This window comes from Acomys minous (genome assembly GCF_964271855.1).
Source record: "Acomys minous genome assembly, chromosome: 1".
NCBI lineage: Eukaryota > Metazoa > Chordata > Mammalia > Rodentia > Muridae > Acomys > Acomys minous.
The window spans coordinates 2,303,998-2,328,078 of NC_140483.1; the positions used below are offsets into that span (position 1 = coordinate 2,303,998).

Consider the following 24,081-nt stretch of genomic DNA (forward strand, 5'->3'; position numbering starts at 1 on the left):
CCCAGCTCCGCCTCACCTACCATACCGAGACCTTGGGGGACTGTGCCTTGTTTGCCTCACCTGTCTGGCAGAATCACAGTGCCACTTACACAATGGGCAGTGCATGTGGCATACCAGACACACTGCTCAAAACAACACAAGTGATCAATAATGATCAAAAAGTTAAGCTAAACCAGGCCTAATGGCATGCACCTTAGCACTTGGACACCTGAGGCAGGAGAGGTGTGAGTTCAAAGCCAGCCTTTGCTACACACATAGTAAGACCCTATCTCAAAGAAGGAAGAGAAAAAGGGAAAAAGGGAAAAGGAGGGAAAGAAGAAATAAGATAGGGGAGGAAAGGGGGTAGGAGAGAAAGTGCCCAGCGCAGCACCTGGGTCATGGCTAGCACACAAATGTTTGTGACACTCCACATCAGCATGCACAGTCGTTTTTCAAGAAACAGCTTCTAGCCTTTGTCCTACCCCTGGGACAGGTAAAATAACCCAATTCTCTCCCAGAGGTGTTTGGCTAAGAGGTGTTAACAGAACTTTAAATTCTGTCAACACAGTGTTTATATTAGGAAGAGGCCATTATTATGAGCAGCCTTTTGCTTGTTTGTTTGTTTGTTTGTTTGTTTGTTTGTTTTTCAAGACAAGGTTTCTCTGTGTAGCTTTGCCTGTCCTAGACTCACTCTGTAGACCAGGCTGGCCTCAAACTCACAGCGATCCACCCGCCTCTGCATCCTGAGTGCTGCGATTAAAGGCGTGCATCACCACGCCCGGCCATGAGCAGCCCCTTTAATGTTTATTTGTCTTTAAATAATAAATGCTGGGAGGATAGAAGGACGGGTACAGATTTGAGTCACCAGTTGGTAGTTGTTGGACTTTTCTTTGGTAACCAGTTGCTTTGAACAGAGGGCTGCCAGGCAAGCAGCTCCTCCCTAACAGCTGTGTGGAGGCCCTCACTGCACCCTGGCACGCACAGGCATGCCACGAGGAAGCTACACTGCAGCCCAGCTGCTTGTTGCTGAAGCACAGCTCTGCTTCGGACAGCAACATTCCAAGTAACACTCTTCAGACCACTTACAACAAATGTCCTCCCACCTCAAGCCTCAGTGAGCCCCATAAGCCACTGTCACCCGGGCTAGAGAAGGAGCACTTGCCCTGGCAGAAGGAGCACTTGGCCTGGCAGAAGGGCCTGTGAGTACTACAAGAGCACTCTGTGGTGGCTGGAATAAGAATGGCCCCCACAGGCTCACATCTTTGCATGTGGCACTATTTGAAAGGATTAGGAGGTGTGACCTGCCTTGCTGGAGGATGTGTCGCCCGGGGTGGGCTTTGAAGTTCAAAAGCATAAGTGTCTCTCTCTCTCATCCAGCTGCATTGATATCTATATGTAGAACTCTCAGCTACCATGTCTGTCTACATGCCACCATGCCATCCACCATGATAATGGACTAAAACTCTGAAAGTGTAAGCCAGCCCCAGTTACATGCTTGCTTGCCTGCCTGCCTGCCTCCTTCCTTCCTTCTTTCCTTCCTTCCTTTCCTTTCCTTTCTTTTCTTTGTGTAGTTTTTGGCTGTCCTGGAACTAGCTCTCTAGACCAGGCTGCCCTCCAACTTGCAGAGGTCGGCCTGCCTCTGCCTCTCTAGTGCTGAGATTAAAGTTGTGTGTCACCAGCACCCAGCAAGTGCTTCCCTTTATCAGAGCTGTCCTGGTCATGGTGACTCTTCACAGCAATAGAACACTGACTAAGACACAGTCCTTCTGCAAATGTGGAGGACCGTGCAATGACAAGTACAGACATCCTTTCCGCTTCCCTTCGTCTCTACACACCAACTGTTCAGAACCTGGAGACCGCCTCCTGTGATCACGGAGTGGCCTGAGAAGGTAGCGTGAGGAAGAGATGGCAGATACACCAACAGGAAGACAGCAGCAGGAAGGGAGGCCGCCCTCCTGAGAGGAAGAGGGCAAAGGCAGCAGAGAGCGGAAGCACCAGTGAAGGGCAGGTGGATAGGAAGCTGAAAACAGACTAAAGAAACTGTGGGTCCTGGTGGCTAGTGAGTTCCAGGAGCAGCCCGGCACAGTGGCGCAAGCCTGTAATCCCAGCGCTCGGGAGGCAGAGGCAGGCAGATCTCTGTGAGTTTAAGGCCAGCCTGGTCTGGTCTACAGAGGAGTCCAGGACAGCCAGGGCTACACAGAGAAACCCTGGAGAGAGAGGGGGGGGGGGAGAGGGGGAAAAGGAGAGGGAGAGAGAGAGGGAGAGTGAAAGAGAGTGGGAGAGGGAGTGTTCCAAGAGCTGCCAAGCCTTGAGGGTGCTGTGAAAGCTGAGGAGTGTAACAGCCTCCAGCGCTGTTACCAAGAGGAAACTAGCCACCAACCTGAGCATCTACATCTATGAGTCTCTAACTTCAAAAGCCTGGCTCTCATGGCTTGAAGTGAAACCCCCTGGGTGTATAGTACCAGTCTCAGATGTTGGGCAGTCATAGACCGGGGACTATCACCTAAGGAGCCGCCCCTCCCCTCCCCCGCCGGGGTGGAGTAGAGGGCACTGTGTAGAGGGCACCGTGTAGAGGGCACCGTGTAGAGGGCACTGTGTAGAGGGCACCGTGTAGAGGGCACCGTGTAGAGGGCACTGTGTAGAGGGCACCGTGCACATGCTGACACTGAGAAGGAAACAATGGACTCCCTGCCTGGAGACAGAGGAGCTAGATCTGCCTGAGCCGCAGGATGGAGTCCACAGGAACTTCAACAGGACACAGAAAGGGTGACGAAGGCCACTTAACGCAGAGTCAGATCATTTCCTTCTTGAGCTTACGAGCTCCTGTCCAAAGATTTTTATTGGGCTTTGAATTCATGCATCATTCTTTGTCCCAGTTGTTGTATTGGTCCCAGATTCTACCACAGTGGGGGCGGGAGTAGGTATGGGGGGCAGGAGTAGGTGTGGGGGGCCGGAGTAGGTGTGGGGGACGGGAGTAGGTGTGGGGGTAGGAGTAGGTGGGAGGGCACACTGCACATCCCAGCTCCCTTAGCTGCAGCATCTCTGCTTTGAATGTGATCAGTATAGTCAGGTACCCAGCAGCTCACGCAGGGTGACCAGACTGTGCTATCAACGGTCCCAGATGCCTTAGGTCCAGGAAATACTCCCCTTCCCAGCATGCCCTTCCAAGGCGGGGGTGGGGGGGGGAGTGTATGAGACTGCGCCTTAAGGTCACTTGCAGGTGGCATAGTAGAGCACGCGCCCATTGATGTAACTGCGGATCTGCTCCACGCGCTTCTCCAGCCCCGACAGGTCTGCCGAGCGCAGCATGATGTCCTGGCTCCCACGAAGTAGCTCTGACTCCATGTCTGAGGCAAATGGAACAGCCAGTAAGAAAGAATCAGAGGCTGAGACACCCAAGGAGTCCCGGCCAGGGTCCTGCCTCTCCCCCAGCCTGGAGGCAATAGGGTCAGGAGAGTCTCCGCTAGGTGCACTCAACCACTGAGGCCGACAGTTCTCACCTACCACCACCTCTCCAGCCCCATCCCACTCTGAGCAAAGCCTGGAAGGCCCAGGCCCAACCCCACTCTCAGACTTCCCTTTGCCTGCCCCGTCCTCCACTCCAGACTCTCTGGCTATCCCAGGGCAACAAGGGACAGTGCTGACCCCAAGATTATCAACCAAGTTAGGTATGTGGTCCCCTGTATCCTACCAGTGACCTTCAAATGGATGCTGGCCAGCTGGCTTGGGTCTTTCACCACTTTCTCTCCCTAAAATATCACTCTAGGGAAAAGTAGTTGCTTCCCACCCCAGCACATCCCAGATAACACACAAGGTCTGAAATCCTCCGAGATTCCCCAGGCAGGAGTCCCCTCTACCATATCATGATGGCCTGGACTTTGCCAGGAGACGGGGTGGGGCAGCATTGGGCAACCCAGCTATGTCCAAAGCCATCTCCTCATGAAGCGCAAATCTGACCACGTCTTGCTTCCTCCCACTCGGTCGCCCTAGGTCTATCCCCTGGCCAGTAGGAGCCTGTCTACTGTGCTCCTGTGGGACAGTACTGCACACTTCTGTGACTTGACATCCAAGACAAATACCTCAGTTTTCAGCTGCTACAGCACCCCTCCCCACTGCCTGCCCTGCCTACAGTTGCCATTCTGTCCCTCTGTCCATTGGTACTCTTTCCGAAGATGAGGTAGCCTGCCCTGGGCTGACATGGAGCCAGAGAGCCTCCACACGGGATTTCAAGCTGACAGACACTCAGGATACGGTGACGGTAAACTGAGTTAGCACCTGGTGTGGCCTGGTCCCAGAAAAGGCCCGGCACCACAAGAGGGAGCAGGCGTGTATCTGCTTAGTAGGGTTTGCCTGCATGGGACCCTCATGGGATCCTCATGGGATCCTCGGGGACTCACAGCTCCTTCACGGTCACCCTCGGGCTGTTGCCTCCTGTTTGTCAAGGCTTCCAGCAGTGAGCAAGACACTGCTGACTTAGAGCAACTCGCAGTGACTCAGAACTCTTGAGTCCCTTTCACGTGAGTAGCAGCTTGTGCTTGCCACCACTCACCAGTTACAAAATGTTTCCGGCGACATGAGCCATCCACAGAGAAGCCTCGCCCACACCAAACGGGCCGAGGTAACTCTCCCTCCCATATAATTTCACCCAGCTGGTTCCCGCCCACCGTTTTAGGCTTTTGAAGTTCCCTAGCCAGTGGTTGTGTTTGCTGGTGTATTATCTGCCATCTTCAGATATAATAAACAAACTGTTATCTGCATACACAGTATTGCTGGGCAAGGCCAGGACATGTGCTGAGCCAGCATCCAACTCTCCTCTGGGGCATATGGCCATAACCTCTCACCGGTTCACCACATACCTTCCACAGTGTCTGTCTGGCCATAAATGAGATTTTTGCTAACTGTTTTCATTGAAATTCAGAGGAATCGTGTCTATGGCCTTTGCTGGACACACCAGTTCACCAGCCTCACCATCATATCCATATATGGACAGGTTCCTAGGAACTCCTCCTTTCCAAGGCTACTATGGTTACATCCCCATGTCCCTAACCCTCTGATGGCCTCATCAGCTCACTACTACATCCGTGCCTACCCTAGCTGCAGGGGCAATGAGGAGCCACGCTACTGTCTCCTCAGATTCCTCACCTACCTTCCTCTCTCCTTCTGGGTGTGAGGCCGGTCCCACCCTCAGAACAGCCCTCTTCCTCCTCACCCCATCATCCACCATCCTGAGGACCCACACCACCCTCCAGCTCCTCCCTTCCTCAGCTCTTACCTCTCTGAATGTCTCTCTGGCATTGATTGTCCTCTGAGGCCCTAGAGATCTGTGTCCTTATCACACACATGTATGTCACTAAACAGCAAAGCGTGCCTTTCGAGGGTAGCAGGAGAAGAGGCCCCAGCTGGGCTGTGAGCTCCTCTGGCCGGGCCATGCCACCTGCTCATCTCTGTACTCCTGCAGCCTCATCCCATGCGCTAGCTGCTCAGTACGTGTTGGCTGCTCTCGTTCCCTTAGCTCTGCTGGCTTGGCTCCAACAAGAGTGAGTTTTGAGCGTACCAGGTGGGATGTGCTAGTGAGACGGCTCAGTGGATAAAGGCACATGCTGCCAAACCTGAATTTCATCCCTAGAACCTACAAAGTGCAAGGAGATAGCCAACTCCTCCAAGGTGTCCCTTGACCTCCACTCATACATATGTGTACACATTCGCGCACACACACATAAATATAATTTAAATTTTTTTAAAGAAGTCCTGCACGGCCACTCCACACCCCTGGCTCCTGCTCACCTTTCATTTTGTCCATCATTTCTGTGGTCTCCTCAAACAGCTCCTCAGCCTCCGTCTTGATGCTCAGGATCCGACTGCCTTGCTCACCCAGTGTCGGACTCTGACCCAGCCGGTCCTTCAACTCTGTATACTTTCGCTTGAGTCTCTCAAAGCCCTGGGAAATGTAGGCCATTTTCAATGTCACCATGAACATAAGCTAAAGTCCTAAATGCCAGTGGCTAACCGTCATCAGCCAAGTCAGCACATGGCCTTCCGTGTCCCCAAGGCCTGGGTTTGCCTTTAATGCCTTGCCCTATCCCTGAGTCCCAGGGGATATTGTAAAGTTTCCTTCCCTCCTGGTGTGTCAAGACTCAGCTGACCTGCCTGGCACAAAATGGCAGGCTAATATCAAGATATGCTAGCAGCTTTGTCATTGGACCAGGGTTCCATGTGCCTGACCTGGGCACAGCAAGTGGTACTACTGAGACACTGAAATGGCTCTTTGACTTCTTTGTCTTGGTTCTGACTAGGACGGAGCCCAGCGTCTCTGTCCAAGCCATGAATGTCTCACCAGGCTGGAGACTCAGGAGATGAGCTTCAAAGTGGGTACCAGGAAACGCACTATGGATATGAACTTGGGCCTGGGCACAGGCCATTACCTCGTTCATAAACAGAGTATCTAGGTCACTCCTTGCATTTTGAGCCAGCTACCCAGAGCAGCAGGGGTGGCTAGATTCAGACACAGGCAATGTTTGGTAATGACTGAGCCATTCTGGCTCTGCCCTGCATGGTCATATAAGGGTCGTATAAGACTTCTACTGCTCAGGAGCCTCTCTCTGGTTCCGTGTGGCTGCAATGGCTCAGCCCTCTTTGTACCTCCTGGGCACTCAGTGCCTGCTTGCTGGCACCCTCTGCAAGCTGCTGGGCCTGCATTGCCTGGGCCTGCTCCTCCTGGGCCCAGCGGCGGAATTCCTCCATCCGTGCCCAGAATCCACTCATCTGCTCCTTCATGCCTGTCACCAGCCTTTCAGCTGGCACCAGGACCTGCTGGACCTGTGTGGAAAGGCAAAGAGATCAGGGTTCATGTTGGGTCTCACAGGCATCAAGGGGCCCCATTTTCCTATCTTCAGGATGGAAAGTCTTCCCGACCATGGCGCCTTGACTCCAGGCTCCTAGCCGAGTGGTGCCCGGGCTTCGTCCCCCACCACCTCCACTCACTTCATCCCCAATGCAACTCAGAGACCATCCCTGCCTTTGCCCTGGGCAGGTGAGGTAGATGTGCAGCTCAGAGGCAAGACCTCCAGCGTTGTACCTAACCAGGCCACACTCCGGCACCTTCAGTCTTGCATCTAGATCTATCCACTCCCAAAGGCGGGGAGCCCCAGTGGCCTCACCTCAGCAACCCTCTCCTGGATGAGCCGGAGAGAGCGGCCAGTGCCCTGCATCGTGTCCTGAGCTTCCTGGAGAGCCAGGGCACCCTGCCGGAGGTTTCCGGCCACATCGTCGACCTGCCCTTCCACCGCCTGGGCCCGGTTTCTGAGCAAAGGAAAAGGAGAGAGCATAAGTAAGTGGTCAGCAGATGAACAGATATGAGCTCAGGTCACACCCCAGGCCTGGAGAATACCCTTCTTAGCCCTGCTCCTCCTGACCAAACCTCGGCACCTTTCTCACATGGTGGTAGTGGGAGGTTTCCAGGGTTCTTGACCTGTATTATATAAGAGAAGCCTTAGCTCTCTCCCGACAAGACCCACCCAGGGGGCACGGCAGGTAAGCACACTCTCTGGACACAAGCTCCCTACATGAAGTACTGGGTCGTGTGAATGCAAATGTAGCCTTGTCCCTGTAGATGCCCTGGCTTCCCTGGCTGTGGCAAGGTCCTCTCCTGTTACAACACCTGTACCTCTCTCCCAGCCACAGAATTGGGAGGCAAACACAAACCCAATGCCATAGGGAAGGCACTGGGGCCAGTGGCTGTACCTGGCTGCCTCGGCCTCAGCCCGGAGCCTGTGGGCCCGTGCGATGTCCTGTTTGGTCTGGGACAGCACCAGGTCCACATTGGGGAGCCTGGCAGCGATAGCCTGGATCTCTTTCATCTTGCGCAGCACTGTGGCGGAGTCAGTGGGCAGCCAGAGAGCCAGTACTGCCTCACTGACCTCTTGGATGGTGGCTGCATCTGTGTCAGGGTCTGGAAGACAGCCAAGCAAGACATCATACTGGAGCCCCGCCCCCCCCCCAGCTCCTCCAGGATCAGCAGCCTCCCTCTCTCCCCCCTCCCCGCCAGGCTGGGTACCACTCCTGGGGATGTTGCTGTAGCCCCTCTGTATTGTTTCCCCAAGAGCCCTGCTCCTCCTGGCCAAAACCAGACGCCTTTCTCAGATGGTGGTAGTGAACCGGCTCCAGCATTCTTGCCTTGTATTCTACTTGGCTGGGGGGAAGGGGAGAGATGTGGGCACAGCTGTGGCAGCTAAGTGTCTGGTGCCACAGGAAGCTGTGGGCTTGGAGGAGGAGGTGGTGCCAAGCAGCTGGCAGCATACACACAATCAGCTCCAAATTGGAGGGAGCGGCCAGGAATTGGAACTGCTTCCTCGGCAGTAAGACCCCCTTCCCTTCACGCCCTCCCCCTTCAGGCCCAAGCACTCATCGCTGCAAAGGAGGGAAAGGACTACCACTTTTTCCTGAAATACCGCTGTCTCCACAGGCAATGGACTCTGGAACCAGCATTCCTAGCGTCTTTCCCCCCAGCACACAGCATGCCCCCCCATCCCATGAGAACATTCATCTTACTACTTTGTCTCTCTCCCCCCACCCCCTCAGTGTGAACCCCCTGAAAACAGACTGGATTTTGTCCCATTTGTGCCCCAGACCCCAGCTCAGGCTAGGCATTTGGAGATCCTTTGCGTTTGTGAGGTACATGAAAGACTGAAAGGGAACTTGCTCTTCACTGTTCAGGCTATTGGGTTCAGTTTCCTGACCTGAGAAATGCCCTGAGTAAACATACACACACACACACACACACACACACACACACACACACACACACACACACACACACACACACACCACCACCACCACCACCACCACCACCACCACCGGTTAGCAAGAGTTTTTACAAAGTGTCTCAGAGAGAGACCCAAGAGAGACATGCAGAGATGATGCCTTCTTATCTCTCAGCTGCTTTTACAGATATTACTCTGCAAAGAAGCATCCACCTGCCCAAATAGTTTATCCTGGCCTCAGCTCCTGTGGGGTTCTGAGATCAGCCTGTCTTCACAGACAGCAGGTGACATAGGTCCCATCCCTGCTTCCTCTCCATACCAGGTAGAAGGACCTTTTTGGGAGAAAGGAGACAGGATGCTCCATGCTATGCCACAGCACACCACAGGAGCCCAAGGTGCAGCTGCGCTCCCTGGGGAATCCTGGCCACGGAGATGCCACCCTCCTGGAGCCCAGCGCCCTGTTCTCCGAATGGGGCTGGATGGACACCTTTCTCAGAAAGCTCCCCACCAGGTGCACAGCCCCATCCAAATTAGGCACTTCCTGTATTTTGCATAGCACATTCTGTCTGTAACCTTCTGAGGCAGAGTGGACTCAGTAAGCATCAGCGTGCTCAGCACGCACAGTTGAGGCAGAGATCCAGCCGGAGTCTACCCCAGCCCTTGTGGAACTCAGAATGTAATGGGGGCAAGAGATACATAAAAGATGAAGCATCACCCTGGGTATGCACTGGGCCAGGGGTAGGGCCACCTCCCCAGGGCCAGGGAGGCTTCCTAGAGGGCCGGCCAACCTGAGAGACATCTTAGAGGGGAAACGGAAATTAGTCAAGTCAGAAGAGGCAGTGGAAGAAAAAGAATACAGAGAGGGGAGAAATATCAAAAGGAGCTGCTTGAGGTGTGTGTGTGTGTGTGTGTGTGTGTGTGTGTGTGTGTGTGTGCATGCGCATGTGTCAGCACCGCCTGCAGCTGGACACACTCAGGCAAGTTGCTTAACTGCCATGCATTCCTCACATGGGAAGTGGAGGTAATAGCAGGACTTAGGCATAGTGTCTGGGGCTAAGGAACGCAATACAAAGGCCTTCGAGTGCGGCCTATACTTAGCAACCACTCCACAAGCCCCAGTTGAGAGCTTCCTCTAACTCCGCCTGCAAAGGCAAAGCTCCTCCCTCCTCCACAGGCCTGCCACTCGCTCCCCTGGCAGTAGCAGCTGGGACTAGGACCTCCTGCCATGGGTCTGCAGACTACAGTTCACCAAGTGGTGCCTGTGAGAGCTCTTCTGGGGTCCCACCCACAGTCAAGTCTCTCTCAGGCCCGTCCTCCCCTCTGTCCCTCTACTCACCACAGGCCCTGACTTGAGCTGAAAGGGAGGAAAGGCCTGGAAGCTCCTGCTTGCCTGCTCCCAGGGGCTGAGCCCAAGCTACACAGAGGAAAAAGTCAGCCCCTCCCAGCCTGAGCCAGACCAGGCTCAATGTTAACTAACACAAGATGGCCACTCAGCCTCAAGCCCCAAACTTGGTTGTCCTTTAGTCCTTACACGTCAGGCATCTTTGCCTGCACTTCCATAGCGTGCTCACAGGGCCTGTGTGGACCCCTCCTGGACTTGAGCACCATCTACTGCTCCATGCACATACGGCTGTCCGCACTCAGGAGACAGCTGTGGCCTAACTGGGGTAAAACACACTGCAGTGGTAGCACGAGCCACCGCTTGTTGAGCGCAGCTCTTGGCTCATACCAACCAGGTCTCCAGCCCAGCAAAGTCCTGCCAGGGACCTGAGAGCTAACAATATGAACTCATGCTCCAGAGGCACCTTTAATTTGTCTAAGCGCATTTTACAGCAGTTACTCAGTCCTCTGAGTAAACTTGTGGGGTACTACCAACCCCACTTTCAAGGGAAGGATAAGGCCAAGAGAAGCAGCCTTGCCCAAGTCAAGTCCCTTGAGGCCCCTAGGCCACTGAAGAGAGTTCACTTTTTTATTCGCGCGCGCGCGCACACACACACACACACACACACACACACACACACACACACACACACACCTTGGTCTCCTAGAGGCACACTCATAGTGGACTGTGCAGCCACTTCTGAGTGGAGGGATGAATGAGAAAGGGGAGGAGGGCACAGATGAAGCCTCCCTGGGGGGGCGGCGCTGAACGCTGTGGCCTTGGAACCATCCATCCCAGGCCAGCAAGGGTCAGGCTTACAAGTTCAAAGACATCCAGTGGGTAAAGGAAAGGGAAACATAAAGCCACAGAGGGGAGATGGGCAGAAGTCAGGAAAGGACCCCGTGTTCATCCTACAAGGTGGGGAAGTTGGAGGAAGGGCAGGAGGGCGGCAAAATCAATAGCCCAAAACCAGACAGGAAAGAGGGCCTAGTGAGAGGGCAGCAGGCATGGTGAGGAGGCGGCGGTGGGCTAACGAGGGGAAGACCGGAGCCAGAGCACCCGCAGGGAGGGCCAGCTCACCTGTGAGGAAGGCCCGGACCTGCTGGATGAGGAGCCTTGTGCGCTGGACATCTTCCTCCATCTGCAAGCGGCTGGTGCTCACCTGCGTCTCAAGGCGCTGGGCATCTGATTGGACCCTTGATGCCGCTTCCTCGGCTGCCCTGATCTGAAACACAGCATGGGTCAGAAGGGGACAATGCCTCCAAGGAGCTTCTTGCAAGCTCACAAGGAATCTGAGAGGCATCCTCTTCTTGGTACTTGGAACCAATGCCATCTGCCAATGGTATTCACATCGGACTTTAAGAGAAAGCCCAAGAGATCGGCTCCAAATTCTACTTGACACTTGCTGTGAGGCATCGGAGGACACATCACACGAGGTCTCTGGGCTTCACCCTCCTGAGTGTAAAATGTGAGCTCCCTGTGACACTTACTCCCATACATCGTAGGACCTACCATCATCCTGGTCTGCTGGAGCTGGGAGTTGAAGCCCCGTAGCTGCTCGGCTACCTGCCCTGCCATGTGGAAGGCTCCTCTGGCTCTGGGCAGGGCTCCCCTGCAGTGAGGGCCACAGACTGTACCATTGTCCTGAGGACATAGCTCTCCAGGGCACATCCCTGGGGTGCAGGGTGTCTGCCTAGAGCCTCCACAGAGCTGTAAAGAGATGAGGGTGTCAAAGAGGAACCTCCATAACCATGCCCACTGCCACACATCTCCATGGCAACCAGAACCACGCTTCCTTGGCAACCCTGGAGGGTGCACACAGCAGGGACCCGGTAGGTTCTGAATGGGACAGACTACAGGTACGAGGGCTTCAGGATGCTGGGCTCTTGTTCTCAGTCACCTTGTCGATGGTGGGTGCCAAGTCAGGCAGCGAAGCCATCTCCAGGCGCAGGGCCGCGAGCTGTGCTCCTCTGGCTCCTCCTCCCCCAGCCTGCCTCTCCAGCCCCTCAACCTCCTTGCGGCTGTCCCTCAGCTGGCCCAGCAGGCTGGAACTGTCGGACACCTGCTGCGCAGCCCGGGAGGACTGCTCGTAAGCTGTGGTCAGCATGCGGAAGGCTCCTGAGGAAGAGGGTTGGACCTCTTAACCCTGGCAAGGGAAGGAATGGGGGGGGGGGCGAGTAACCGGTGCCCCTGTCCTCACCTGAAGGGTCTGCACTGCTAAGCTTCTCAAATTGCTCCTTCTTGCTCTGGTACATAAGGAGGAGGCGGTGGAAGCTTCTGTCCAGATTGGCCAGGTCCCCAGAGAAGGGCTCCATCTCCTCCTGTAAGGGTAGGTCCAGCGGCAGGCCCTGGAGAGTCCGCCTGAGACAGAAGAATATTTGCTGAGACAGGGAGAAGCTATCACTGAGTCCGGAGAAGCAAGCTGCACGGGGGGGAGAGACCTTCCACAAGGGTATGGGGGCAATGAGGGACTGGGAGTCCACATGCCACTGAAAATTCTGCCTAGCCTTGGCTGGGACAAGCTAGAGCCAGGGCACAGCGTACCCACATCTCTGCAGGTGGCGCTGTGAAAGCTCCTTCCTTGACTTCTGTCGGCATGACATGGCGCCCACCTCCTTCTCCTCCATGCCCTAGCTGCTCCTGGCTTCGGTGAAAAGAACCACCCTGCTGCATCCCTGGGCTAACTTCAGCTCTCACCTTATGTTTGGAATGGCTCCCACTCTGCGGCTCAGCCCTCCCCACAGAGCTCCAACCCCACTGCATGTGGATCTGCCACTCCTATCCGGCAGAGCCTTGGGTGCCACTCCAGGCCCTAGGACCTGAGCTTAGGAGCCAGCGGCGCCCTGTCCTCATGCTCTCTGACACACTGCCACATTTTCTGAGCTACACATCTCTCCCATACAACCTTGCTTGGGCATAGCATACCACTGCAGGGCCTATAGAAACACAGCATACTCCTAGGATGACCACCTGGGACTGGTTGCCTAGAGATGTAGGTCAGATAGCCTTCCCCTGTGAAGACCACTGCGGCCCACCCCCGCGAGTCTTAGCTCCCTCACATACCCCATGTCCCACATCACCATTTACAGGGCACGCGTCCTAGTCGGCCTTTGGCGTGTGAAGACCGTGTCTTAATATTTTAATGTCCCTGGTTACTTGCACAGTACTTGGATCCTATTAGGTACTCAAAAGCCTATTGGGAAGGGCTGGGAGATAGCTTAGTGGGTAAGAATGCTCGGTCTGCAAAGATAAAGACCTGAGTTCAGATCTTCAGTGCATACACTGAAAGCCAGGCATGAACAGTGAGCCCTGGGGCCAACGGGAGACCCTGTCTCAAGGTACTACGTCATACAGTGACACCAGGAGATACCCAGCATCCTGCTATGGCCTCTGTGTACACATGTACCTGCACACTCATGTGTACACACACACACACACACACACACACACACACACGCACACACTCGTTCCAACAAGCTGAAGCTCATCCATAGAGGTCCCCAAACCCCACACTTCCCAGGATGTCCAAACACCCCCATGAGTAACACTGCCTCTTTCTTATTCTTTTTGGGCTTGGCACCATCCATCCACCAGTACGCAGGGAACACAAGCTAATTATAGAAGCTCCCAGAACTTGAGTGCCCGAGGAAGGCGCCTCTGCTGGTAGGAGGGGGTGTGGGTGGGACTGCTTCCATTCTAAAGACAAATTCAGAGATATTTTTAGTGCCCTGTCTCTTGGGTGCCCTCTGTCAAGGTGACTAATCCAGGCCTGACTATCCCATTGGCAGTGCAGGCTCAGGAGGAACACTGGGCTCAGGCTCTGGGTCTGTGCCTGCATAGCTCACTACATCTGTGCCTGTCTCTGCATGGAAGCAATGTTGCCACTCCACCTTCACAGACCTGATGCCTGCAAAAATGCCCCATGGGCTGGAATGAACCAGCGTGGTCCTCACCCAAATCCGCTGGCATGATTCCTCCAACAGCTTAGCAGGAAAAGGACCTACCTTATAGACAAGATGGCATTGGCCACCTGAGCCACATCCTGCTCTGTGACAGAAGTGTCACCTAGGATCTGTCTGATCTGCTCAATCTTGCTCTTGGCGTCTAGCAACCGAGAGGCCAGGCCATGGTCCTCCAGACCTGTCCCTGCCCACAGGCCTTCCGTGGTGTTACGGAGACTGCCAAGGCGCCGAGCCTGCTCCTGGAGATCCATGTCATAGGTCTGGAAGCAAGAGTGGCAGGCCATGCATACTGGGTAGCGGTCGCAGTAGCCTCGCTGGCACTGGTCACAGCGGGGCCCCATCAAGCCAGTGCGGCAGAGGCAGCGGCCTGAGGCTTTGTCACAGCCAGGACCCTCAGTTCCTCTGAAGTCGCAGTCACAGGCTAAAGCGGGGAAGAAATGACACTCAGAGGCTGGGGGAAGGGGGGGGGGGAGGGCACCAGGAAGAGGAAGGAGCCCGGTGAGGATGAAAACACTGGATCTGCTTAAAAGTGGGAAGGCAGATGACGGCAGCTGGAGCCAAAAGCCGGCCTTGACAGTGACTGACAGAGAGCGTGTCCTCTGTCCCCACCACATGCCAGGCATGTTCCGAGTTACACATTTACATGCATGGGAACCCAGTTGATCAGCACACCCATTGTGCATTCACACTCTGATTTCCTGCTTCTGTTTAGGAGGCGACTGAGGCGCAGAAGAGGTCAGTTCATGGCACCTCCCCCTTAAGAGGAAGAAGTGTGGAAGGAGAGCAGGTTGCTCAGCACAGCAAGGCACAGCTGGGACCAATGTTGGCTATTAGATGCTAGTCCCACGCCATTGCTGACATGTAAGCCCTCCAGGGAAACACACCAATCCCCCCCAAGACCCATTTCATCCATGGCTGCTGGCTACTTCTCTCAGGCAAGGCCCCTCTTGGAGTGTAAGGACCATCTTTGCTAACCTGATCCAGGCACAAGGAGGCCAGGCAGTCTTCAAGTGTAGATACACTTAGGGCTGCCCAGGCTATCAGTACAGGAGGCCCGACCATGTCAAGGCCCTCCACCAAGCGCCCCATACACCCCATCCCTCTACATGCCTGCCATCTGGCACCTACCTCGGCACCCTGTGGTCACGTCGCCATAGGTCCTGTCAGGACATTGACGAATGGCTGCAGAACTGCACGTCAGGCCACCAAATCCTTCCCGGCAAGGACACTGCCCTGTAAACTGAATAAAGAGAACACCATGGGAGACCTTTCCAGTCTCTACCTGGCCTTGCTTCTGGGGACTGTGCCCCAGACTTGTGGTCTATAGGCCTGGCACTCCCCAAAACTAGGGCTCACACTCCAAGACAAGCCCAAAGTCAAGTTCCAGCCCTGAACTGCAGAAAGTGTCGGGGACAAGCCTGGCCCACAGCTGACAACTGCAGAGGGAGGGATGTCTGGTGGCCTCTCACAGGGGAGAGGGGACAGATGTAGCCTTGCCTGACTATAGGAAGACCAGAGAACGGTGTAAAGTAGGGAGGGAGAGGGAGGGGGAGCGAGACAGAGATGGGGGGGGGGAGAGAGGCAGAGAGAGACAGAGAGAGACAGGGACAGAGAGACAGAGGAGAGAGAGGGGGGAACAGAGAGACAGAGATAGAGGAGAGAGAGAGAGAGAGAGAGAGAGAGAGAGAGAGAGAGACAGACAGACAGACAGACAGACAGACAGACAGACAGACAAAGGAGAGAGAGAGACAGAGGAGAGAGAGAGAGAGAGAGAGAGAGAGACAGAGGGGAGAGAGAGACAGAGGGGGGGGGAGAGACAGAGAGAGAGAGAGAGAGAGAGAGAGAGAGGAGAGAGAGAGACAGACAGAGGAGAGAGAGACAGAGGGGAGAGAGAGAGAGAGAGGAGAGAGAGAGAGAGAGAGAGAGAGAGAGAGAGAGAGAGAGAGAGAGAGAGAGAGGAGAGAGAGAGACAGACAGACAGAAGAGAGAGAGACAGAGGGGAGAGAGAGAGAGAGGAGAGAGAGAAAGAGACAGAGGAGAGAGAGACAGAGGGGAGAGAGAGAGAGAGAGAGAGAGAGAGAGAGAGAGAGAGAAGGGAGAGAGAGAGACAGAGAGAGAGAGAGAGACAGAGAGACAGAGAGACAGAGAGACAGAGAGAGACAGAGGAGAGAGAGAGAGACAGAGGAGAGAGAGAGAGAGAGAGACAGAGGAGAGAGACAGAGGAGAGAGAGACAGAGGGGAGAGAGAGAGAGAGAGAGAGAGAGAGAGAGAGAGAGAGAGAGAGAGACTAGAAGGTAGGACCCCTCTGTGATTGCAGAGCCCATGGGTCGACGGCACTCATACCTGGTTGCACTGGGGGCTGAGGGAGTTGCGTGGATCACAGGCACAGGGTTCACAGCCCCGGCCACTAGCCAGCTTCCAGTGAGAAGGGGCGCACTGATCACATTTGGGGCCCACCACATTGGGCAGACACAAGCAGCGCCCACTTTCCTCCTCGCAAGGCATATCTTGTCGGGCACCTAAGATGCTGCAGTCACAGCCTGTAGGAAGGAGGACTAGTGAGCACAGGTAGGGGTCCCACAGAGAGGCTGGCCTCAAAACACATGCACCAGAGAAGGCCCAGCCCTGGAAAAGCGCCTGGCCTCTGACTTTCTCGAGAGAGTGGCCCCGGGGACCCATCCTACCAAGCCCTGCCTGGCACTGCTTCTGGGCACTGTGCCCTAGACTCCTCTCACTCTGCAGACAGAACCCAGAGCAAATGCAGAGCTGGTACATCCACCAAAAGTTGAGTTCTGCTGTGAGATCAGTCTGAAGTCACAGGGCCTGTCCTTGTGCATAACATGGCTGACTCATAAGGCCACTGCAACTTCTGGCCACCTGGCATTTTGGCAGCCAGCCTGCCCACCCTGGCGCTGGCGGACTCAAACCCACTTCCAACTCAGGCCTGTGCTGCCACTTGCTGGAGGACAGTGGAGCAGCACACAGTGCCTGGAGCGGGGTTTCCTTTGAAGAGAACACTTCAAGGACAAGGCTTGGTCCCACGGTCCACACAGCCCGCCTCATGCCGCACCCCACCTTCCCAGGCCCTCTACTCACGGTGGCAGCCCTGTGGGTTGGCAAAGGTGAGTCCGGTGAAGCCAGGCTTGCAAAGGTCACAGCGTTCTCCCTGCACATACTCTTTGCACACACACTGGCCCGTCAACGGGTCACAGGGAGCTCCTGGGACTGCCCCATCTGGGTCACACTCACAGGCTGAGAGGCAGGAACAAAGGAAAATGAGAGGTCAGCGCAGGTGCCAGGACAGCCGGCTCCAAACCCCATCCCGACCCCAGCCAAGCACCGGACCCATTGTGCCTGTTTTGCCATCTGACACAGGATGAAAAGCAATTTCTTCTGAGTAATAAATGGTGAATGCCATGCATGTGGGGCAGTGCTTGGCTCCTGGTAAGTACCACACTCTTGTTTCTGTGGTCATCACGTCTTGAGTGCCCTCACAGGCCGCCCTGCCCACTCCATATGATGCCTCCATGGGCAGGAGCTGCCATCCAGGTGAGGACACAGTGCTTGCAGGTGTGACATACTAGAGAGTGGCCTGGGAGTGGGGAGGCAGGGCCTCTCACAAGTTCCAGACGCAGACACCTAGCTTCTCCTGCCTGCTCCTAGACTCCTTCGTCCCTTTCAAAACTCAAGGCTCCTTTGTCCAGAAGGCTTTTTCTGATCAAACTGGCCTCAAGCACCTTGTTCTACGCTGCTTGCCTTCTCCTAGGTCAGTGGTTCTCAACCTGAGGGTGGCGACACCTCTGGGGGTTGAAGTGCCATCTCACAGGGGCCACATATCAGATGTCCTGCATATCAGATATTTACAATTCATAACAGTGGCAAAATTACAGTTATGAAGTAGCAACAAAAATATTTAGGCTCAATTTTCTTAATAATTATATTTTATTACAAACTTATTAACCAAGAGGACCTCACTTATAACCCGACTAACCTAAATAAAGGGAAAAGGAGATTAAAGAATACAATAATGGCCAAGTATGGTGGTACATGCCTTTAATCCCAGCACTTGGACAGCCAAGGCTACACAGAGAAACCCTGTCTCAAAAAACCAAAAAATAATAATAATAATAATAATGAAACTATAAGGATATCAGTTCTGAGAAACGATTGTCCTGACATAATCAGCAGGATTTCTTCTGCTGGAACCCGGAGCCTCAGCTGGAGCCAGGAACCCTAAAGCCTTCCCTCGAGCAGTTCTTTATAGGAGCATCTCAAAGTGGAGCGATGAACAGCCAAAATTATGCCAAGTCTCCAAAGGCCCAGCCTCCTGTTTTTGGCTCACATTTATACCTCCTCTGAGAATTTGTTCAAGGATGTTTTTCAGCTGGTTAACAACCAATCTCCCCCACACGGTGGTTTGACTCCTAAGGGGATAAACATCACCTGCTCTCTCACAAGTCTTTTTCTCATCCCCCCACTTGTGATCTAAACAAAAACATGTTTATCTCTCCTTCAAAAATACTTCTACAGTTGGAGGTCACCAGGACATGAAGAGCTGTGCTAAGGTTGAAAACCAGTGTCCTGCGTGAATCCAGGGGCCTGATGGCCATGCTAAGCCATTTCACTCATGGCTCAACCACAGCAATCTACCCATCATTGTGCTGGGGCCAGCAGGTTAAAATATAATCCTCAGGCAGAGTTCTCAACGTTAGGGAAACAGAAATCAAGAGGTGTGTATTTGCAACCTTCGGTTTCATAATGTGTGTGTGCTCCAAAGGCCGGAGCTGTGATTGGCCTTTCTTCTCTCTGTATCCAAAACAAAGGCTGTAAACTGATCAGCAAATGCACTGCTTGATGGTCCAGAGACCAGCGAGGGTACACGACTCTTTCAGTAGAGCACAGCAAAGTTAAAACATGGCATATGTCTTTAATCCCAGCACTTGGGAGGCAGAGGCAGGTGGATCTCTGTGAGTTCGAAGCCAGCCTGGTCTACAAAGTGACAGGCAGAGAAATGCTGTCTTGGAAAAAAAGAAAGAAAACACCAACAACACAACAACAAAAAGACCAAGGCTTCATTGCTTCCTGATGGCTTCCCTGACCCCAGGGACAAGCTGGGGGGAATGGAAAGAGAGCAAACTGTCCCTGAAGCCACTACTCACGAATACACGTCTCCTGAATGGGAGCACCGGGTCGTCTATTCCGGAAATAGTGTAGCTGACAGCGCTCGCAGTTCTTGCCCTCGGTGTGGTCCCGGCAGTTGTCACACACGCCCCCACTTGTCCCCCGGCTGGCAGCAAACACAGCTGGGTCGAAGTGGCAGGTCTCCGAGTGGCCGTTGCAGTCACACCCTGGATGGGGAGATCCGTGGTTGACTTTATGGGTCAGCAACGGACCATCACACCACAGCAAGCACCCAAGTGGTATCCACTCCGCAAGACACAGAGCCGGGAAGTGGGGGCCCAATTTCAAAGGAAGCCGAGGAGGGCTGCACGGCCAGGAAGAGGGCTGAGGGGACAAACGCTCAGGCCTCCCAACTCTCTGTATGGAAGAGACTCCTGAAGAAAAGGAGGCCCTCGCATGCAACTCTAGCCCTCAGTAGAGTGGCAGATGGGTCCCTGACACTCTGGGATCTACACAGACAAAGGCCCTGTATCCAAGGACCATTGGGTATAGGGATGTGACCACTGGGATCCAGATGTGTCTGACACAGAGCAAGGAGCCTGGAGGGGCCTGGCTCTCCCATGGCTGACAGAACAGTGGTGGAGGCGGTGAGGAGATTCCACCCCCACCCCAAGCCAGTTTCTACATAAGCAACAAAACCAGACTCCCAGTGTCCCGGGTAAGAAGCAGAGGGTCAACCCCGATCCCAGCTGCTGCAGACAGGTGTTGTCCCCAGGCTCCTACTCTGGCACTCATGGGCGTCCTGGCCTTCTGCAGGTTCCCATGGCCGGTTGTTGTAGAAGGGGGCGCAGCGCTCACAGTTGGGGCCAGCCGTGTTGTGCTGGCAGACGCAGACATCGCTGACCTGGAAGAGGAGCCAGCCAGTGATTTCCAGAAACAACTTATACAGGGAAGCTAGGGGGCTGGATGTGCCCACTCCCCACAGACCAACATGCTTGTCCCTGGGGGCCTGGACACATGCCCTTCCAGGACACCACACTTAAATACTTCAGCCTTCTCCCGGGGCCTGTAACACTGTGGTGGCCTGTATGTGACCACACATGCTGTGTGCCCGTGAGAGGCCAATGCACATGTATGTGGTTGTGTCTGTATGTTTGTTAGTGTGTGTGTGTGTGTGTGTGTGTGTGTGTGTGTGTGTGTGTGTGTGTGCATGTGTGCATCCTAGTAAGGGTTTCACAGGCTCTTCCATGCTCCCTGATATCGTAAGGTACAGGCCAGGGCTCCGTGGAATGTCAGGGACATGGTGCTAATAAACTGTGGGCTAATAGACTGCAAAGGCTGGCGCGCTCTCTGCAGCTTCATTCCGGCAATCCATGACTAAGCTGTTTGGCTGGCGAAATATGCATGGTGAGTTGTTACTAGACTCATTAAGATATAAAAATAGAACCACTATTGTATGCTAATTGCTTCCCCCAGTTAAGCCCCTCCTCCACAGCCTGGCACTCAGGGACCTGTTCACTCTCAGCTCCTCTCCGCCTCCCTGCCATAGTTGAATCTCTTGCCATGCCCCGTGTAAGCTGGCATTTCCCGCTCGCCAATCATGATGGGGCTTTTGCCTGCCATGGTTGCTTTCCGCATTCTCTAGCCAAGTGGAGTGTGTTATCCTTCCTTCCTAGGCCCATCCAGGTCCCTTTACCTCCACAAACGGCAGCTCTGGCTGCAGGCATGGTCACCTGTGGGTGTTGTACAGACACCAGAGCCCTGACCAAGCTCCATTCGAACTTTGAACCTCACAAACAAGGCTGAGAGTTGCTCCTCACACCCTGCATTCCTCCTGCTCAGCCTAAGGCTCTCCTACTCCACCTCCGCGCCCTGAGAGAGTCTGGAGGTTCCCCCTGGGTTTCTCTGCAGCCTCCTGCAGGAACAGGCCCAGGAGTGGACAGGGCAGACACAGAGCTGCTCTCTGCACAAACCCTCTGACTTCCTCCTCCCCCTCTACCACCGGGCTCAGCACTGTACATCTTTATGTTGGCAAACTGGCACCCTGGGAAAGGCCAGCCAAAGGTCCCAGGCTCCTTCACTGCAGCCTCTCTCTCCTCTCCCCAGGGTGGTCCCGTCTGGGCTGACAGTGAAGCCCCAGAGCTTATTACTGCATGAATGCTGGCTGGTGTCCGGAGTGGCCTTTGTGTGCACACTGAGCAGTGAGCTCTCACCTGGCCCCACACCTTACGGCCAGCTGAGCAAACACTGGGGCCACAGGGCACCACAGCAGCCTGGAGCTACGGAAGCAGAGCATCTGGGAATAGAGCTCCACACAGGTCTGGCTGTCACATCTTACCGTTTGTGACAATGTTTACATATGTACACTGTAGTTTTCATGCTATAGTGATGCTGTTGAGACACAGATTGAGAGACTTTGCCTCGGTTTTCCCCGTACCCACACATCTACAAGTGGTTGGAGGCTGTAACCACCCCAAGCTGTAATGCAGCCCTAAAGTAAACAGTTTGGATTCCTGAAACAGTAACTTTGCCTCCATTCTTAAAGAATTACTAAATCCTATGTCCTTTTTGTTTTTATTGTTTGCTTGTTCGAGGGAATTTTTTTTTCTTTACAAGATGGTTTGCAGCCCCACTACTCAAACTCACTGTGTAGCTGAAAATGACCTTGAACTCCTATTCCTCCGACTTCTACCGTCTAAGTCTCCTGGGCTTACCAGGTATGCACCACCATGCCCAGCCCCCACTCCCTACCCTGCTCTGGCCTTTCACATGCTGGGCTAGTGCTCTGCCATTGAGCTCCGCTCCGTCACCAGCAACATCCAGAACTTAAATTGGGTGGCTGCACTGCTTCATGGGAGGGTCTGCCCTGGTCCCAGGCCTTCCACTCCGCCCTCCGCACCCTGGGTTGTCACCTGCACAGAAGGGGTGGGACCTCTGTGGCCTCCAGGACTGGGGGCACAGTGGTTGGCATGTCCGTGGCAGAAGCAACTCCCCTGTAGACGTAGCTGCGACACTGCAAAGTAGGCGCTGGGTGGATAGGAGCCTCTCTGAGGCACGGGAGGCAGCTTGGTGAAGTTGACTCTCAGGTTTGTGATGTCCCCTAATTCTGAGAGTGGCACCATCGAGGAGGAGATGGAAGGAAAGACAGGAAGTGAAAGGCCAATGGAGTCTCCTTTCCTGCCTTCCCACTATACCACAGATACCCCAGCCCTCAGCTTCCAACAGCATCCTACCCGCATCCCTGGAGCATCCTACCCGCATCCCTGGAGCACCCTACCCGCATCCCTGGAGTACCCTACCCGCATCGCTGGAGCATCGTGAGTGGGGCAAGCACTACTCCCCAACCACACTGAAGACGTAGGAAGGAACTGGGAATTTCCACAACCCTCCTGCTCAACTCCAGGACCTCTGGAAAGAGGGAGAGTCAAACCAACCTTGAATCTTTTTACTTTGAGATGCAGGGATACCCGATGCCAAATCCATAAGGTTAAGCTGAACCTGTTCAGGGAGAAGAAGAGTCAGAACGTGTGCACCACGCTCAGACGCTCTGCTCTCCTTCCCTTCTGTCCTCATACCCTTCTCACTAGGAACCTGAGACAGACCATAGCCTCAGGGCCTGACAGTGTGTGTGTGTGTGTGTGTGTGTGTGTGTGTGTGTGTGTGTGTGAAAAGTACAATCTACCAAAAACTTCCTGCTACATCATCTATTACAGAGGAGAACTTGGATGATAATAACCTATTTATTATTTTTTTAATTTAACTTTTTTCTTTATTATTGGTATGTGAACATGGTATGGGGGCGGAGCACATGAAGTGCCATGTCACGTGTGTGGAGGTCAGAGGACAACTGTGTGAAGCTGGTTTTCACCGTCTACCATTACATGGGTTCTGGCCACACTGGTGTCCTCAGGCTGTCATGGCGAGCACTTTACTCGCTGAGCCATCTCACCAGCCTCAGTGCTAGCGTTTCCCATGAAGTCTACACAACAATGGGTGATAGTGACTGGGCAGGCATGGATTTCGTGACTGCTCGGTGCTGGCTGCCCTCAGCCCTGAGGAGGCTTTTATTAGTCTACAAACCACCCATCCCATGCGACTCCCCACATATCCCACCAACTTTTCACTTCAATCCCCTACAAATGAGAAAGAAGCCTTGGACTGTGACCATGGCTAGGGACAAGTGGACACACTGGCTGGGAAAAGATTTAACCAAAGTAGCTGTCAGGTCAGTGGTTCTCAGCCTGTGAGTTGCAACCCCCTCTGGACAGAATGACCTTTCACAGGGGTCACCGAAGACTATAGGAAAACACAGCTATTTGCATTACTATTTGTAACAGTAGAAAAATTACAGTTACGAAGTAGCAACAAAAATAATTTTGTGGTTGGGACTCACCACAACATAAGGAACTGTACTCAAGGGCCACAGTGTTAGGAAGGTCCAAAACTACTGCTAGGTGGGCGCAAGAAGATCTGTGGCCACAGGGGGGCAGCATTCAGCCTGCCTGTCACCAGAGCTGCTGCTCCTGGGGAAGAGGAAGCTATAGGCTTCTCTGCGGGGAGTGGGCTATGCTTTGAGGAAGAGCCCGAGTACAGGGGTAAAATTCTCAGAGACAATTCTAGTGTTTCTGTAGGCAAGTTGTAATTTCCACTGAACATGTCTTTAGAGCTCTGGGTTATTCTTGAATTTTCCTCCAATCTGGCAGACTGATAGATTAAACCAAAAAAAATCATTTTATGGTATATCCTATAAAAAATGAAATTACATATGCTCTTTGCAAACTGGTGCATAAGTAGCCATCCCAAGGTCCTCACAAAAAGGCCACAGAGGGATGTACCCATGAGGCCCATAGGAGGAAGCTGGGGAAAGTCAGGGCTAATG

The 24,081-nt window shown here is 54.0% G+C and overlaps 1 protein-coding gene across 5 annotated transcripts in view; it reads right to left on the minus strand.

Moving 5' to 3' along the window:
- Positions 1 to 3,044: 3,044 nt before the first annotated feature.
- LAMB3 (laminin subunit beta 3) overlaps positions 3,045 to 24,081 on the minus strand; it is a 51,274-nt gene continuing 30,237 nt past the window's right edge. For all 5 annotated transcript variants that reach the window (XM_084790828.1, XM_084790827.1, XM_084790830.1 and 2 more), the window contains 17 exons: positions 22,637 to 22,700; positions 22,115 to 22,308; positions 19,986 to 20,106; positions 19,241 to 19,429; positions 17,178 to 17,333; positions 16,425 to 16,621; positions 15,210 to 15,321; positions 14,124 to 14,502; positions 12,320 to 12,480; positions 12,020 to 12,237; positions 11,632 to 11,829; positions 11,200 to 11,344; positions 7,720 to 7,927; positions 7,137 to 7,278; positions 6,619 to 6,795; positions 5,764 to 5,917; positions 3,045 to 3,326 (listed from right to left, as the gene is read on the minus strand). In XM_084790828.1, coding sequence (XP_084646954.1) covers positions 3,190 to 3,326; positions 5,764 to 5,917; positions 6,619 to 6,795; positions 7,137 to 7,278; positions 7,720 to 7,927; positions 11,200 to 11,344; positions 11,632 to 11,829; positions 12,020 to 12,237; positions 12,320 to 12,480; positions 14,124 to 14,502; positions 15,210 to 15,321; positions 16,425 to 16,621; positions 17,178 to 17,333; positions 19,241 to 19,429; positions 19,986 to 20,106; positions 22,115 to 22,308; positions 22,637 to 22,700 — 2,952 coding nt within the window. In that variant the 3' untranslated portion in view covers positions 3,045 to 3,189. The remainder of the gene's footprint in view (positions 3,327 to 5,763; positions 5,918 to 6,618; positions 6,796 to 7,136; positions 7,279 to 7,719; positions 7,928 to 11,199; positions 11,345 to 11,631; positions 11,830 to 12,019; positions 12,238 to 12,319; positions 12,481 to 14,123; positions 14,503 to 15,209; positions 15,322 to 16,424; positions 16,622 to 17,177; positions 17,334 to 19,240; positions 19,430 to 19,985; positions 20,107 to 22,114; positions 22,309 to 22,636; positions 22,701 to 24,081) is intronic.